Genomic DNA, 16423 nt, shown 5'->3' on the forward strand with positions numbered 1-16423 from the left:
ACAAAAAAGTGGATAAAAATCGCTAAAACATGGTTTACGTTGAAAAACTTCTGTTTGAAATAAGAAATATGTGTTCATTTCTACACTTTAAATGAAAAAAATTAGTTAGCAAAAACAGTATTTTTAGAATATTTGAGAAAAAAATTACGTTTTTTTTGAAAAATTATGAGAAATAACATAAGTCTAACGTCAATTCTTTCTTTTTAACGAAGAACGACTATTTTGAACTTGTTGAAGAAAGGAAGTTTCAAAAAATTTGATTTTTAGAAGTGTAGACAAATGTATTTGAAATCTGGTTTACGTTAAAATTAATAATTCGATTTAGAAAAAAAACAACAAATTGCATGATTTCTCTCAGCAACGCAACTTTAAATAAATAGTAATAAAAACAAATAATTTATAAGAAAAAAAAAAAAGAATTCTTGAAAAAATTAACAAAAAAGTTACAAAAATTATTAGTACAAAACAAAGCTGTTTCTAAACAAAATTAACCTGTTTCGTTTTTTTTTGCAAATTTTTTCTAGTTCGTTTTTATTAGAACAGCCTGTATCCCATGAATGGATGGTCTGATTCAATTTTGGAAAAAAAATGTTGAGTTTGAAAAACAATATATTTTTCAAAAAATTATAAAAGGACCTTGTAAGACATTTATTCCAGTTTTTAACACTATTTTTATATTCTCCCTATGGTCATGGTCAAACTTTTGTTTGAAAGAAAAAATATGTGTTAATTTCTACATTTTAAATGAAAAAAATTAGTTAGAAAAACAGTATTTTTAGAATATTTGAGAAAAAAATTACGTTATTTTTGAAAAATTATGAGAAATAACATAAGTCTATTCTTTTTAACGAAGAACGACTATTTTGAACTTGTTGAAGAAAGGAAGTTTCAAAAAATTTGATTTTTAGAAGAGTAGACAAATGCATTTGCAATCTAGTTTACGTTGAAATTAATCTTTCGATTTAGAAAAAAAAGAACAAATTGCATGATTACTCTCAGCAACACACCTTTGAATAAATAGTAATAAAAACAAATAATTTATAAGAAAAAAAACAGTAATTTAACAAAAAAGTTACAAAAATTATTATTACAAAACAAGGCTGATTCTAAACAAAATTAACCTGTTTCGTTTTTTTTGCAAATTCTTCCTAGTTCGTTTTTATTAGAACAGCCTGTATCCCATGAATTATGGTCTGATTCAACTTTGGTAAAAAATGTTTGAAAAAAAATATATTTTTCAAAAAATTATAAAAGGACCTTGTAAGACATTTATTCCAGTTTTTAACACTATTCTTATCATCTCTCTGTGGTCATTGGTTCCTGACATATCGATGATCAAAGATAAAAGAATCCTTTTCCATTTAAAATCAGATATCTCAGCGAAAAATTGACGTAAAAAGAATATAAAAAACGCAGATTAAAGGTGAACAAACATGCTATCCGGCCGACTTAACTAAAAAAAAAACCCACGTCTGTGGACCAAAAAAAACAAGAAAATTTAGACTTTTTTTCTCTATTACTTAGAACCGTAGCACAGAAAAAATTTTGGCAAAAAAATCTCAAAACTAGAAACTTAAAGCTTCCAAAGAAACAATTTTGAGCCTTTAAAAAATCTCGTGACATTTCTGTATTACAATCTGATTTAAATAAGTTACAAGACTGGTGTGCAAATAACAAAATGTTTTTAAATGTTGAAAAGTGTCAGTTTATTGTTTTCAGCAGGAAAATCTCTCCAACCCTACCGAATTATTTCATTAATAGTACAAAAATTACAGTAAAACAGTCTGTGAGAGATTTAGGTATATTACTTGATASTAAATTAACTTTTKTTCAACACCTTGAATTTATCATTTGTAGAGCTAWTAAGGCACTTGGCTGCATAAAACGTTATTGTCGTGATTTTAGAAATTTTAATTCCATTCGATAATCTGGAATCCGCATTACAAAATTCATGTTGGTAGGCTTGAAGCAATACAGTTTAAGTTTTTTAAATATATAAAATGGTTGCTGCCTTATTATGTGCAAGATAATTACAATATTTCATTAAATTATTTGTCTCTTCCTACACTTGAAATTAGAAGAAGATATCAGGCATTATGTTTTGTTTATAAACTTTTAAATAATTTGATTAATGATTCTTCAATACTAAATTTAATTAATTTTCACGTTCCACAGTATAATAGTAGATCAAACCAATTATTCAAAATTTCGTTTGCACACAATAATTATCTGTTTAATTCTCCTCTAAATCATCTTTTAAGAATTTGTAACATGTACAGTGTCAAGTTGGACTTTTTTAATTTTAAATCCTTTAATAGTTTCAAGCGTTTTCTAAAAGTTTCGTTGAGTTAGTCATTTAGTATTCTTTTTTAATGTTTTCTATTATAATTTTATCATTACTTAATGTAAAGTTATTATTATTACCAAAAAAAGCCTCAATAATCTCATAAAATCTCACACTTTTTGATGATAAAAAATAATTGAAAATTAGTTATTTCGACCGCTTCGAGCTTTGCGAAAGCGCCCTCCACGTCCGCGATTGCAATCCGAAAGGCGACGGTATCTCAAGCCAGTATCACCTGTTGGATAACATCGTTTTGAGGACCAGGTAAGAGCTTTCAAGCTCTCTTATTCCTTTATCCAGATTTTTTTCAGTGTCTGGATAATGGGAGTGATCGGTTGTACTGGAAATTTGATCGTATTGTTAGGGCGTTTACTCGCACCCACCAACAACGTCGTTCATTCCCTCTATCTTCGCAATTTGGCACTTTCAGACCTCCTCATGGGGGTGTATCTGTTTGCGATTGCAATTGCCGATCAGCATTACAGAGGGGAGTATTTGAGATATCAGTACTCCTGGAGGCACAGCTATGTGTGCAATTTTTGCGGTGAGTTAATTAATTAAATAATTAATTTCATGATACGGTTGTGCTTAGTATAAAAAAAATTAACATTGACTTTTTATGATTTTTGGAAAATATTAGAAAAATACAAAAATGATCAAAACACAATTCTAAATTTTTTACATTCAGTTTATTATTTATTATTTAAAAAATAAATAATATGTGGTTTAAGTGCTATAACAATGTTGTACAGAGTGTTTTCTTAATATTTTGCAATGTTGCAACCATATTATACACCCGAGTAACTAATTTGAATTTTTTCATTTTTTTTTAAACTTTATCACCCTGTATATCCAAAAAAAAGTTTGATAAGAGTATCATTTACTTGACAAATTAATGTTATTTTTTAATAGAGTGGTTGTATTTTTCAGTAAAAAAGTAATTGAAAAAAAATTGTTTCAAAATTTAGAAACTTTTGCCTTAATAAGGTGGTGGTTGGTAATAATTTTCGAAGTGTCATGATTTCCTGATTTCATCTGATTTTCTCATGACAACAAATAAAAGATTTTCTCAGGATTTTCTGTGAATTCCCTTGATTTTTAATTAAAAGAAATCTTGATAAAATCATAAAAAAATCAGAATAATTTAAAAGAAATAAGAGATAATCAGAGAAAATTAGAAGACAATTCTTCAGTATTTAGAAACATTTGCTCTAATAAAGTGGTGGTTGGTATTAAATGTCACAAAGTTTGAAAAATTCGATTTTCGAAGTGTCAAGCTGAATTAACAATGAATATTGCAAATATTTCATGAACACCACCTGAAATAAGAGAAATCGCTCAAAACGCCGCTGAAAATCACCATTACCAACCTCTAAAAAGTAAATTGTGCTAGTTTATTTCAGTACCCGAATTGGTGTTAAAATGGGTCATTAAAGCATCGGTTTTGATACTGAAATAAACTTTCTTTCAGACGTAAAATAGAAAAACAATTATTAAAACACTAAAGTTTATTCCCAAAATAAAAAATCTTAATTTGAAATTTGATTTATTCATAATTATAAAGTAATAATCAAATTACTTTGCCTGTGAAAAGTTTGAAGTTAATTGATAGAAAATATACAGTTCAGGTTGGGAAGTGATCAGTTGATATGTAATGTGTCATTTCGAGTTGGGAAATGGCCACTAAAGAAGTGACCACTTCCCAACCTGAACTGTCATAATACTATAATATTTTTCAAAATTTGATAAATCTTGTATTGGCTTTCTGTTGTTTAAAGAGAATGATTGTGAATAAAATAGTATACAAATTTTGGTGGTCGTTACTTCATCATATGAAACACTTTCCACCTCGGTATATAATCTACTATTTCTTCAAGAAAAAAAAATCTGCTCTAAGTTATTTGAAGAAGCAAAATAGTTGTTAACTGACATTTTACAGGGCAAAATTAATTACATTTATTTAATTATTTATTGACTTTCTAGTGATTTCCTCTAACTTCTTTAGAATTTTTCAGATTTCCTTTAATTTCTTTTAAATTCCTTTGATTCTCCCATGTCTCTCTAAATTTTGCAAAATTTCATTTAATTTTTTCATAATTTCTTTAATTTTTTTTTGATCTTCTGTGATACCTTCTGATTTTTTCTGATTTAAACAGATTTCTCTTAGTTTCTCCTTTCTCCAAAATTCCTTTGAATTCTTCAAGATTTCTTCTAATTTACCAATTTTCTCATAATTTCCTTTGATTTTTCCTGATTCTTTCTGATTTTTTTTTCCAATGAATTTTTCTGGTTTCGTCTTATTTTATCTGATTTTTCTTGATTTTTTCAGGAATTTGAAAACAAATAATTTTTTAAATTTTCTTTAAATTCCCTTGATTTTTTCTGATTTTCTTGATTCCCTAATGATTTTTTCTGATTTCGTCTTATTTTCTACGATATTTCCTGATTGTCTTAAAATTTCGTCTAATTTTCTCTGATTATCTCTTATTTATCTTAAAATCCTCTAATTTTTTATGATTTTCTCAAGATTTCTTTTAATTTGCAAAGAAACGGATGATTTCCCTTCATTGTTTATGATTTTCCTTGATTCCTCAATAATTTTCTCTAATTTTTCCTGATCTTCTTTAATTCATTTTAAATTCTTCCGATTCTTTCCGTTTTTTCTGTTTCTCAAGACTTCTTATATAATTTCTTTTATTTTTTCTTGATTTTTTTTAAATAAATAAACAAATACATTGTTTCCGCTTGTAATAAGAAAACTTGAAAAATTAAGTGCAAAATTTAAACTCATAATATCGAAATTTTTATAGGTATAATTTTTTTAACATTATTTTCATGTTCATGGTATCTTACCTATTTTTACCTATTTTTCTCTGGGGCGCGAGTTCTGGTGCACCCTGATTTCTTTCATTTTTTTTTTTTTTGGTTTTCTGTGATTCCTTCTGATTTTATTTTCTTATAAAACTGTATCACCCTGTATATGCCAAAGGAAGTTTTATAGGACTATCATTTATTTCACAAACTAATGTTATTTTTTATTTTGCATTTTTCACAACTTATGTAATTGTTAAAAAATGAATTGAAATTTGATGGAAATTAAAATTCGATACATTTGCCCTAAGTTTAAATATAGAAAATGGTTTTCCAAAGCTATAAATCTTCTCTTGGCAATTTTTCAATCGATAAAAGTTTCAAATAATCGAAAACATGTCAAAACAAGGCATAAATCACAATTTTATGATGAAAAACATTTTCCAGTTTCACTTTCTCTCAAAACAATTAAAGTAAAACTAATTAAACCGACTCTTTAAGTGCGTAAATTATCGATTTTTCTTAATAGAGTTGAAATTAATTAAGTAGTTAATAAAAAAAATAAAATTTGTTCACTTGTCAATTATCCATGATGACGTACAAATTAATTATTAAATTAAACCGCAACGTTGACGAGCTTCCAAGAATAATAGATGATGGTTAAGGTGACCTTTGAGATTTTTGCCGACTATCATATTTGTTGGAAAGCGGCCAAATTGGCCGAAACATAAAAGGGAACAATCGATTTGATTATTAAAAAAAATGACAAAACACGGACTAATTCCTTGTATTGTGAAAAAATTTGCTTTGTCTTCAAATTATTACCACAAAATCTTTTTTATTAAAAAATCCTGTTTCAGATTACCAACTAATCAACTCCCGAAAGTTCAAAGTTCAATTTGTACCCAATTTATTAATTTTTCGTGGCGTTATTCGATAATAGTTTATTATCGCAATCAACTATAATTAACAAAAGCAAGATTTAATAGCATTAATTATAGCACGCTTTGTGAAAGCTCTCTAGGGACCAAAACTGACCGCATAAATTACAAATCGATAATAACTGTATGTTCTAGGCCGAAGAAAAAAATTTTTATTCAATTTGTGGGAAAAAAAATTAATTATCGATTTATTTTCCCACTTAAAGTGTTCTGTCAACAATTCGCAGGTTTTTTGAGCACCCTCTCATGCGAATCGTCTGTTCTCATCCTCACGTTGGTGACGTGGGACCGATTTGTTTCGGTAACGCAACCCTTAGCTAGAAAACAACCCTCACCGAAAACGGCCGCTTTCACCCTTATCGTTCTGTGGAGTATAGCGGCGGCTGTGGCTTTGGCACCGCTATCCGAGGGCTATTTTGGGGATGAATTCTACGGCAATAATGGGGTGTGTTTGCCGCTGCACATACACGAGCCCTATGCCAAGGTGAGTAATTGGGGGATGTTATGTATTAAATAGTATACAGGATCGTTCAAAAGTCTGGAAACGATTTTATTCTGGCGAAACTATCAATTTTTTTGGCAAATAAATTTATAGGTGTGCAATGGCTATAAAAATGCTATTCAAAAAAAAAAATTAAATATTAATTAATTCATTATACTTACGCGATAAACATAGTAACATTTTTTTTTAAAGGAAACGTACCACATTTTTTTTTAGACAACAAGCTTGTTATATGAATTGTTGCTGTGCAATTTTTTTTTTTTGAGTAAACTACCATTTCTTTTCTTGGAAATAAGTTAATAAATATTTAAAAGTTGTAAAGGGGCGATGCCAAAATATTTTTTATTTTAATTAATTGCTTAAACTTTTGAGATTACTACCATACTAATAATTTTTGTCTTAAATAAAAAACAATTTTTATTTATTGTTTTCCAAAGATAAATGCATAAACACATTTTAAAAATGTACAAAAATATTTATTGAAAATGTTACAATTATGTTAAAAAAATTATAAATTTTATCTGTTGTCAAAACTTTCTTCCACCGGCCAAGTTTTGTGAAACGAGCAGCATAGTGCGAGTTTTATAAAAAACGAGTTCCCACAAATGACTTATGAAACATTTTTTTATGCGCGTTTTACCTGCTTTTTTAACATAAAAGACATTTTTTCAAAATTTAGAAACTTTTGCCTTAAGTGTCATGATTTCCTTTGATTTTTCCTGATTTTTTCTGATTTCATCTGATTTTCTCATGACAACAAATAAAAGATTTTCTTATGATTTCCTCTGATTTAAAACAAATCTTAATAAAATCAGAAAAAAATCAGAGGAATAAGAGATAATCAGAGAAAATTAGACTAAATTAAAAGACAATTTTTCAAAATTTAGAAACTTTGGATGGTAATAAATGTTACAAAGTTAAAAAAAAATCGATTTTAGAAGTGTAAAGCTTTAAATATTTTTCAAAATTTTGTTTAATTAACGATTAATATTGCAAATATTTCATGAAATAAGAGAAATCGCTCAAAACGCCGCTGAAAATCACCATTACCAACCTCTAGAAAGTAAATTGTGCTAGTCTATTTCAGTACCCGGATTGGTGTTGAAATAGCTCATTAAAGCATCGCTTTTGATATCGAAATAAACTTTCTTTCAGACACAAAATAGAAAAACAATTATTAAAACACTAAAGTTTATTCCCAAAATAAAAAATCTTAATTTAAAATTGATTTATTCATAATTATAAAGTAATAATCAAATTACTTTGCCTGTGAAAAGTTTGAAGTTAATTGATAGAAAATATACAGTTCAGGTTGGGAAGTGATGATTTCCTTATCAATTGATATGTAATATGTCATTTCAAGTTGGGAAATGGCCACTAAAGAAGTGACCACTTCCCAACCTGAACTGTCATAATACTATAATATTTTTCAAAATTTGATAAATCTTGTATTGGCTTTCTGTTGTTTAAAGAGAATGATTGTGAATAAAATAGTATACAAATTTTGGTGGTCGTTACTTCATCATATGAAACACTTTCCATCTCGGTATATAATCTACTATTTCTTCAAGAAAAAAAATCTGTTCTATGTCATTTGAAGAAGCAAAATAGTTGTTAACTGACATTTTACAGGGCAAAATTAATTACAATTATTTAATTATTTGTTCACTTTTTAGTGATTTCCTCTAATTTCTCCTGATTTTTTTCCGATTTCCTTTAATTTCTTTTAAATTCTGATTCTCTCATGTCTTTCTCTGAATTTATTAAAATTACCTTTAATTTTCTCGTGATTTCTTTTATTTTTTTTGTTTTCTGTGATTCCTTTTTTCTGATTTCTTCTAGTTTTTCTAAATTTCCTTTGATTTCTCCTAAATTCCTTTCATTTCTTCAAGATTTCTCCTAATTTACCAATTTTCTCATGATCTCCTTTGATGTTTCGTGATTCTTTCTGATTTTCCAAGAAATTCTTCTGATTTCGTTTTATTTTCTTGAGAATTTTTTCATGATTTTCTCTGAATTCCCTTGATTTTTCCTGATTTTCTTGATTCCATAATGTTTTTTTCTGATTTCGTCTTATTTTATTTCCTGAAAATTTAGTCTAATTTTTTTCTGATTATCTCTTATTTCTCTTAAATTCCTTCTGAGCTTTTTCAAATTTCCACAGATTTGTCCTAGTTTCTCCTTTGATTTCTCCTAAATTCCTTTGATTTCTTCTAAGTTACCAATTTTCTCATGATTTCTTTTGATTTTTCCTGAATCTTTCTGATTCCCCAATGGATTCTTCCGGTTTCGTCTTATTTTCTTTGATTTTTCTTCATTTTCTCAACACTTTTTTTAATTTGGCAACAAATAAACGATTTTCTCATAATTTTCTCTCTGAATTCCCTTGATTTTCTTAATTCTCTAATGAGTTTTCTAATTTCGTGTTATTTTCTCCTATATTTCGTGATAATTTCGTCTAATTTTCTCTTAAATTCCTCTAATTTTCTGTATTTTCTCAAGATTTCTTTTAATTTGCAAAGAAACGGATGTTTTCTCTAATTCTGGAGATTTCCTTAAATTTCTTTTATAAACTTCCGATTCTCTCTGTTTTTCTCTGTTTCTCAAAATTTCCTACAATTTCCAGTAATTTTTCTTAATTTTTTTTGATTTCTTCTAATTTTCTAATGATTTTTTCTGATTTCTCCTAATTATTATTATATTTTCTATCACTAAACCAAATAAATTTAACAAACTTGCAAAATTAATTTCTGACACACTATTTACCGCAAAATTTCCATCAAAATTACTGAAATAATTGGCAATATTAGTGATTTTCAAACCACACAAAACTTTCTGCGTTTTCAAAAATTAAAACACACAACCCCGCAAAATAGTTTTACGTTCCCAAAGCTGAAAATTCAATAAAACCGTAATAAAATTTGCAATAAACCGCTGATTCGGACCTAAAATCGGATGTAAGTATTACAATCCGGATTTAATAAAAAAATACTAGACATTTTATGCGAAATTAAATTCAAAAGTAATATTACAGTAACTGGAACATTATTATTATTTTTTTTCGAGTTGAGCAAAACCGGATTTTATTATTAAAGTTTGGTATCGGTTTTAATTATTTTTTTTTAATAGTTTTAAATGAGCCAACTTGCAGCAATGTGGCTAATCTCCTCCACGCGAGCAACTTTTGCCCTAATTTTAATAAAATTCTCCAATTCCATTACCCCCGAGGCGGAATCGACTTAATTCCGACCGATTTTTCAATAGAAGCAGCTGCTTTTCTTACGGGAAAATTTCTTTTGTCAAGGGAATATTTTCCGACATCGTAAATCGCAACCATCGCCACAAATTTGAATAGTGTCATACAAATGTGAATTTTATTAAAATCGCATTATGAAAATTTCATATTCGAAAAACTCGAGTTTTGTTATTTATGTTGTATGTCGAGTATTTGACCCTAAAAAGGGATAAAAAACTTAGTGTTGACAATTAGAGCTTGTTTCGAAACGTGATACTAATTGGAGTTTTCTTTAATGGGGAGGTTTTATTATGCAGGGCGGAAAACGTCCCATAACCGACTTAATTAAAAGCAAACTGTTGAAAAAAATAAAAGTAATAAAAAGAAAAGGCGATTTTCTCGAGACGACAAGGTTACAACAAGGATTTAGATTTGATCTCCTTTATTTGTCAACAAAAATACTTTTTATCAAAAATAAAAGCGTAATAAAAGAGGACGTCATTAAAATTTATCGACAAGTTTAAATTACATTGTCCTTAGAGATATAACAGATACTTCAATCCTTGCAAGTTTTCAACTGTAATAAAAATAAAATTAGCTTCTGTTTTCACGTGGGATAATGGATCGAGAAAGATTTTGCGTGATGAAAAGGGAGATAACTAATGAACTTTTAAACACTTATTTACTACTGCTTTATTGAATTTTTTTCTGGAACAATTTAACATTAGAAAAATTTTATCGCTTCGATAGCGCTAATTAAAATAATTAAAAATGGTAGAATTATCGATTTTTGGAGAAGATGATGCAAATTAAAAAAAAATCAAAAAAGTCTGAATATTTCGAAAACGGTCAAATTTAGGTATAGGGAAGTATAATAAAAATTCTCCCAAAATCACTTGATTAATCCAAAAACGCAATAAAAAACATAAGTTTCTATTTAAAATAACGAAGTTAATACTCATTTCCGGTGTAACAGGAAGTGCCACCATCTTGAAAATAGTTTCATTGAGCAGAACCTAACCGATTATGGCTATAGACAAAATTTTAGATAAATATCATTATTAGAACTCCCAATATTTCTAATGTGAGGTTTAGCCGGAACACCCTGTATAAAACCGATAAAATTTGTCACTTTTTAAGTTTGTTCACTGAATGTAACATCGTCGTTACGAATTTTTTTAGAAAGGGACAACCTCATCGCTGTTTAAAAATACATATTTTATTACAAACACAAAAACATGTTATACAAAATAGAATAATAAATACTACGAAAAATGTAACACTTGGAAATCAAAAGATAAAATAAAAACTCTTTCAAAATCATTCAAAAAAACAATCAATAGAAATAAAAGTTTTAAATTTCGTTTATCTCAACCAAAATAGTCTATGATAAAAAAAGTTTAAAAAAACAAGTTGCAAAATGAGCGTGTTTTTTACTAGACATGTGCAAAAAACACTAAAAACAGCCATTTTGAATCGTGTTTTATGCAAGATTTTTTCCAATTTGGTTGTGAAAAGCATCAAATTCGAATTTAAAATCTGTAATTTCAATAATTTTCCAAAATCATACTAGGTCGTGGCGTTGCTATGAAAATAGTGTTATTTGTTTTCTTAATGTCACACTTTTTAACACTAGTGATAAAATAATGTCATATTTGACATTATTTTGACACATTTGACAACTATATAATGGTTGCTTTTCACAACAAAATTGAAAAAAAATATAGTTCACTCAATATTTTTTTCTACAGGGTTGGGAATATTCCGCAGCAATGTTCATGCTAGTCAACGCATTAGCCCTAACATTCATTTGTTACGCTTACATGCGTATGATAAACGAAATCATAGCAAGCGGCGTCGCATGTCGATCAACCCGTCAAAGTCAAGAACGCGATAAAGTAGCCCAAAGATTCGGTATAATTATTTTCACCGATTGTTTATGTTGGGTTCCTGTTATAGTCGTCAAGTTGGTAGCGCTCGCAGGTAACTAAAAATCCCCCAAAATGACACTAGTGACAAGTATTTTTGACAGGTTATCCAATCCCGCAAGATTTGTACGCCTGGCTTGCGATTTTCATTCTACCAATCAATTCAGCCCTGAATCCGGTCCTGTACACCCTCACCACGACTATATTCAAAAAACAGGTCCGTACTAGCCTATTATGCCACTTACCGATTTAGTGATTTCAGATGAGGAAAATTTTAAATTCTTGCATACGAAAACGAAGAGCTGAACCACATTCCACGTCCGAATCGGGTTTCAGTTTAAGTTTTGGGGTTTTTCCGAAAGGTGGCAGCACGAGACGGGTTATGAGTTACAGGGTAGGTTTGAGGCAAAACTGGAAAGGAAATGAAATTTGGTTTCAGGGAACACAGAGTAGTCTCACAACGAGCAAAAATAGTTGGAAAAGGGCCCCCACAGCTGTCTGATAATTGTACTAAACGTATTTTTTCCTATTAGTGTTAATCAAGGTTGTTTAAATGTTAAAAAAAAATGGGGAAATACGTTTCAAAACTTGTAAATAGTAACAATAAGTGTATTTTTTATATTTACAATAATTTTAAGAAATCTGTGATTGGTGTGAAAAATAAACTATGCAATATTATCCGAGAGTCTCACAACCTCAGACAGCCCCTCTAATTTTTCATACAAACTAGCACAAATTTTCAAGTCCTCATCGCTCAATTCTTGTACCTTGAGTGGAATAAACTCAACACTGGCACTTTTAATCCTATAGTTGAATTTCTCCAACCCGGAGACAACTTTATTTAGACTTGAGGCCCCACAAGTGAATTCCAGATAGCCCCCAGTGTCTTTGACATCCTCAGCCCCCACTTCAATAGCATGATCGGTGGCCTCCTCCAACTCGCTCATTTCAGCCACGATAACCCCCTTCTCCTCAAACAAATGCATTCCGCCCCCATCACTATATTTCCCTTTGTGTTTTTTCAAAATCGTCGAAATGTTCTGTTTCAACGCGTGCAAATTACTCGTAAACACCTCACACAAGATTATGCAACCCCCAGGGCCCCTACAAAAACACAATGAAAATAAATCACCAAAAAACCCTAAAAAAAAACACTTTATTTCAATTAAATGAGACTTGCTGTTTGACTTGTCTTGTTCGCAGCTTCTCAACACACTCTGGATGGTGGCTGTGGGCATGTTTGCCCGTTTTGCTTGCTCGATTACATTTTCCAATTTTAGATTTTTTTTTATATCGATTGAGCCACCCTCTAAATTACCAAAGTGAGGTTATGTTAAACAAAATGCGAACTACTGTACCTATTTACCTTGAATTGCAACTTTCATTTGGCGACTGAGTTTCGTGAAGAGGAGAGAGCGTTCGGCGTCTTTAGCCCCCTTAATGTGTCGAATATTTTGCCATTTTGAATGACCCGCAAATCGGTAAAATGTCAAATTTGTTGTCTCTAATGCACTAGGGAGGCGCAAACAGACTCTTGTCAAGTGTTTAAACATATTAGGGCTGATTTGGTGGTGTTTTTGGTCAAAACGGGGCACTAAACTAACCACAAAATTTGACAGAAATGACAGTTTAATCAGAGGTGCCAGATTAAAAACATAAAATTCACCAGATCGGAGCCCAAATTTTCACCAAATTACGATTTGTGTTTCAGCAATTTTCCACTTTATTTTGGCAAAAAACCTTTAAATTTTGCGAGTTTTAATATAAAAACGCTCTAAATTAACAGAAACGAACAAAAAACAACGAAATTTTGACCCAATTTTACAATTTTTTGGACTTTGGCGAATTCCTCGGCAAAAAACGATCTAAATTAATAAAAACCACAAAAATAACGCAATTTCGGCTTAGTTTTGCATTTTTTATAGATTACTTTTCGATTTGGTAAGTTTCTCGGTAAAAAACCCTCTAAATTCATAAAACTAAGCGAAAATCAGGCGTTTCTAGATCTAATTTGGCAATGTTGTACTTTATTTTGAGAATTAATTGCATTTGTAACTTAAAAACTCACTTTAACGCGAAAAAAATAAAACCCCTATCGCCCTAATTCCTTAAAAACATGCTAAATTGCTCAAAAAAGGCACAAATTGGGTATTTTAGTAATTTTTTTGATATGATTTTCGGCCTATTTCGATTTTTCGGTTCAATTTATCAAAATTCCGCAAAAAACTAAGTTGTTAACATAAAAACCTACCTCAACACTCAAACAATGTAAAAAAAGCACCAGTTTAGACTTAATTTGGAGATTGTTTGATTAATTTTTGACAAATAAAGATCAAATCTATATTCAAACAAAAAGCACAAAATCGCCCCCCACTGCTTAAGCTCTTGAAAAAAGCAAAAATGGCATGCTTTTTGGCCTAATTCTGCGATTTTTCGGCTTGTTTTCAACAAAATTTTGCGAAATAATTGCGTTTCTAGCTGAAAAACGTGCAAAAACGCAAAAATTATGTAATCCTCGACTTAATTTCTTGATTTTTTAGTTTGAAAAACATGAGATTTTAGTACAAAAACGTGCTTAAAAGCATTTCCGGCCAAATTTTGTAATTTCTCGGCTTGTATTATTTTTGTCTTAATTTTGCTCAAAAATTAGTTAAATCGAGTAAAACAGTCAAAATAACATCAATATTAATCCTTTTGATTTTTAGGTGTGTAAAATGAACAAGTAAGTTATACCTAGAGCCTAAAANTAATATTTTTTTATAACAAAAAATATCTAAAAATCTGCTTTTGAACCTTCGAAAAAGAAAAAAATTATCATTTTCGGCCTAATTCTGTGTTTTTTGGCTTGTTTTTAATAAAATTTTGCAAAATAATTGTGTTTCTAGCTGAAAAACGAGCTAAAATTTTCGCAAAAAATCGTAGATTGTAGTACAAAAACCTGCTAAAAATATTCTCGGCTTATTTAGTACAAAAATCGAGTGAAATAAACAAAATAACAACAATATTAAAAGTTTTTGTGATTTATAGCGTGTTTGAATAAGATTTTGCAAAATAAATGGTTCAAAAACGAAAGGAGTCGAGCGAAACAAACTAAAAATAATATCAAATTTCGATTTAATTTTGTAATTTTTTTTATTACTTCAACGAACTTTTTTGCTTTTATGTCAAAAATGTGCTTAAAAGACAAAAATAACGTTAGATTTTTGGCCGGTTTTTACCGAAATTTTGCGAAATAATTGTGTTTCTAGCTGAAAAAGTAGACAAAAATAAATTGTCATTTTCGATCCTGTCTAGTAAAATCTTGTAAAAAACAAACAGAACTATTTTTAACCAATTTGGCAATTTTTCGCTTTTTTGACGAAATAATAAAGTGAAAAATGTTCGAAAAAAAAATATTGGAATTTTTACAAGTTTTCATCAAATCACTAGACTGACATAAAAATCACCAGATTTGGTGAAATTTCACCTCTGCTGATAAAGCAGATTTCTGTGAAGTGAAGTAATGGGAATTTTATTAAAACAAACTAATAAATTGTAAATTAAATCAGCAAAATCACTATTTAATGACACAAATAATCAATGTCGGCAAAGTAGGTTCCTGTAATGTGCGTCAACAAATAATACAATAATGTAATAAAAACGTTTATTTAATTAAAGGATTTCCATAGTTGATCAAATTGGACAATTCTCTCGCATCATAACCCAACATTTCTTTCAAATCACAGACAAATTTATAAACAAATCTCTCCCCATGAACTTTCGAAATCATATCCCCGTCATAATAATACCTCAAAGCACGTGACAACTTTTCATAATTCATCGCCGGTTTGTTCTTCCTCTCGCCCCACAACTGCGCCACCAATTGTGGATTCTTCAACTTAAATTCTCCGTCATTCCCCGTCCAATGTATCACCGATTTATACTCTTTACTCGTCAACAACTCTAACAAAAACTGCCACAATTGAATCTGTCCGTTATTCCCCGACTTATTCTCAAAATAAGTCACCGCTGATGCGTAATTATTCATCACACGATCGATTCGTCTTTGTTTCATCACCTGGGGTTCCCCGCGTTCTTCTTTTTTCGTCGCGACGACTTTCATTTTTCGCAATAATTCAAGATGAGTCCAAAAAACATCACCAGGATCGTATGGAACGATTTTTTGAAAATCGCCGACGTTTAAATCGTATAATTCGCGCCCTGTCATTGACCAATCAGATAGTTTTATGTTGGGCAAGTTAAATTGACGGACGGCCCATTGCACCCAATGACGGACATGCACTTGGGACCATTCCATTGGATCGTGAGGGATTTTCAAACGGTCTTGCTCTTTCTTGTACGCCAAATCGACTTGCCATTGGACGACGGCTTTAGGGGGCGGGGCTTCGCACCGCTCACTTTGATTTAACTCATCTGAAATTGAAATTGTGACAACTGACAAGTCTTATGGTCAGTGATGCCAGATTAGGGAATTTTTCCCTAGTTCTAGGGATTTTTGTAATTTGCAATAAAAACCTAAAAATTTTTGTAAAATATTTGCGCAGCTTTGATTTTTAAATACTTAAAAAAATACTTCCGAGGAATTCTGTCTAAAAAAAGTAATCTAGTTTGTTATGATATAATAACTATGTATTACCCAAATTTTTTTTTATAATAAGTATA

At 29.7% G+C, this 16423-nt stretch overlaps 3 protein-coding genes across 3 annotated transcripts in view; 1 reads left to right on the forward strand and 2 right to left on the reverse strand.

Moving 5' to 3' along the window:
* The window catches only part of LOC123008595 (relaxin receptor 2), a 47446-nt gene extending 34898 nt beyond the window's left edge, over positions 1-12548 (forward strand). Inside the window, exons 15-21 of the mRNA XM_044404473.1 lie at positions 2492-2608; positions 2656-2888; positions 6324-6580; positions 11585-11816; positions 11866-11978; positions 12024-12155; positions 12201-12548. Coding sequence (XP_044260408.1) covers positions 2492-2608; positions 2656-2888; positions 6324-6580; positions 11585-11816; positions 11866-11978; positions 12024-12155; positions 12201-12263 — 1147 coding nt within the window. The 3' untranslated portion in view covers positions 12264-12548. The remainder of the gene's footprint in view (positions 1-2491; positions 2609-2655; positions 2889-6323; positions 6581-11584; positions 11817-11865; positions 11979-12023; positions 12156-12200) is intronic.
* On the reverse strand, positions 12337-13394 carry LOC123008597 (translational activator of cytochrome c oxidase 1). Its single transcript, XM_044404476.1, has 3 exons — positions 13128-13394; positions 12917-13070; positions 12337-12865 (listed from the first exon to the last, which is right to left on the reverse strand). Exons 1-3 carry the CDS (start codon positions 13312-13314, stop codon positions 12427-12429), a joined length of 780 nt encoding a protein of 259 aa, XP_044260411.1. The 5' UTR covers positions 13315-13394; the 3' UTR covers positions 12337-12426.
* A 1996-nt stretch (positions 13395-15390) lies between these two features.
* The window catches only part of LOC123008634 (DNA-binding protein Ets97D), a 3595-nt gene continuing 2562 nt past the window's right edge, over positions 15391-16423 (reverse strand). Inside the window, exon 4 of the mRNA XM_044404551.1 lies at positions 15391-16174. Coding sequence (XP_044260486.1) covers positions 15405-16174 — 770 coding nt within the window. The 3' untranslated portion in view covers positions 15391-15404. The remainder of the gene's footprint in view (positions 16175-16423) is intronic.

This window comes from Tribolium madens, unplaced genomic scaffold (assembly GCF_015345945.1).
Source record: "Tribolium madens isolate multiple individuals breed KSU strain unplaced genomic scaffold, Tmad_KSU_1.1 Scaffold_71;HRSCAF=194;Tcas5.2_LG6, whole genome shotgun sequence".
In the NCBI taxonomy this organism is placed as follows: domain Eukaryota; kingdom Metazoa; phylum Arthropoda; class Insecta; order Coleoptera; family Tenebrionidae; genus Tribolium; species Tribolium madens.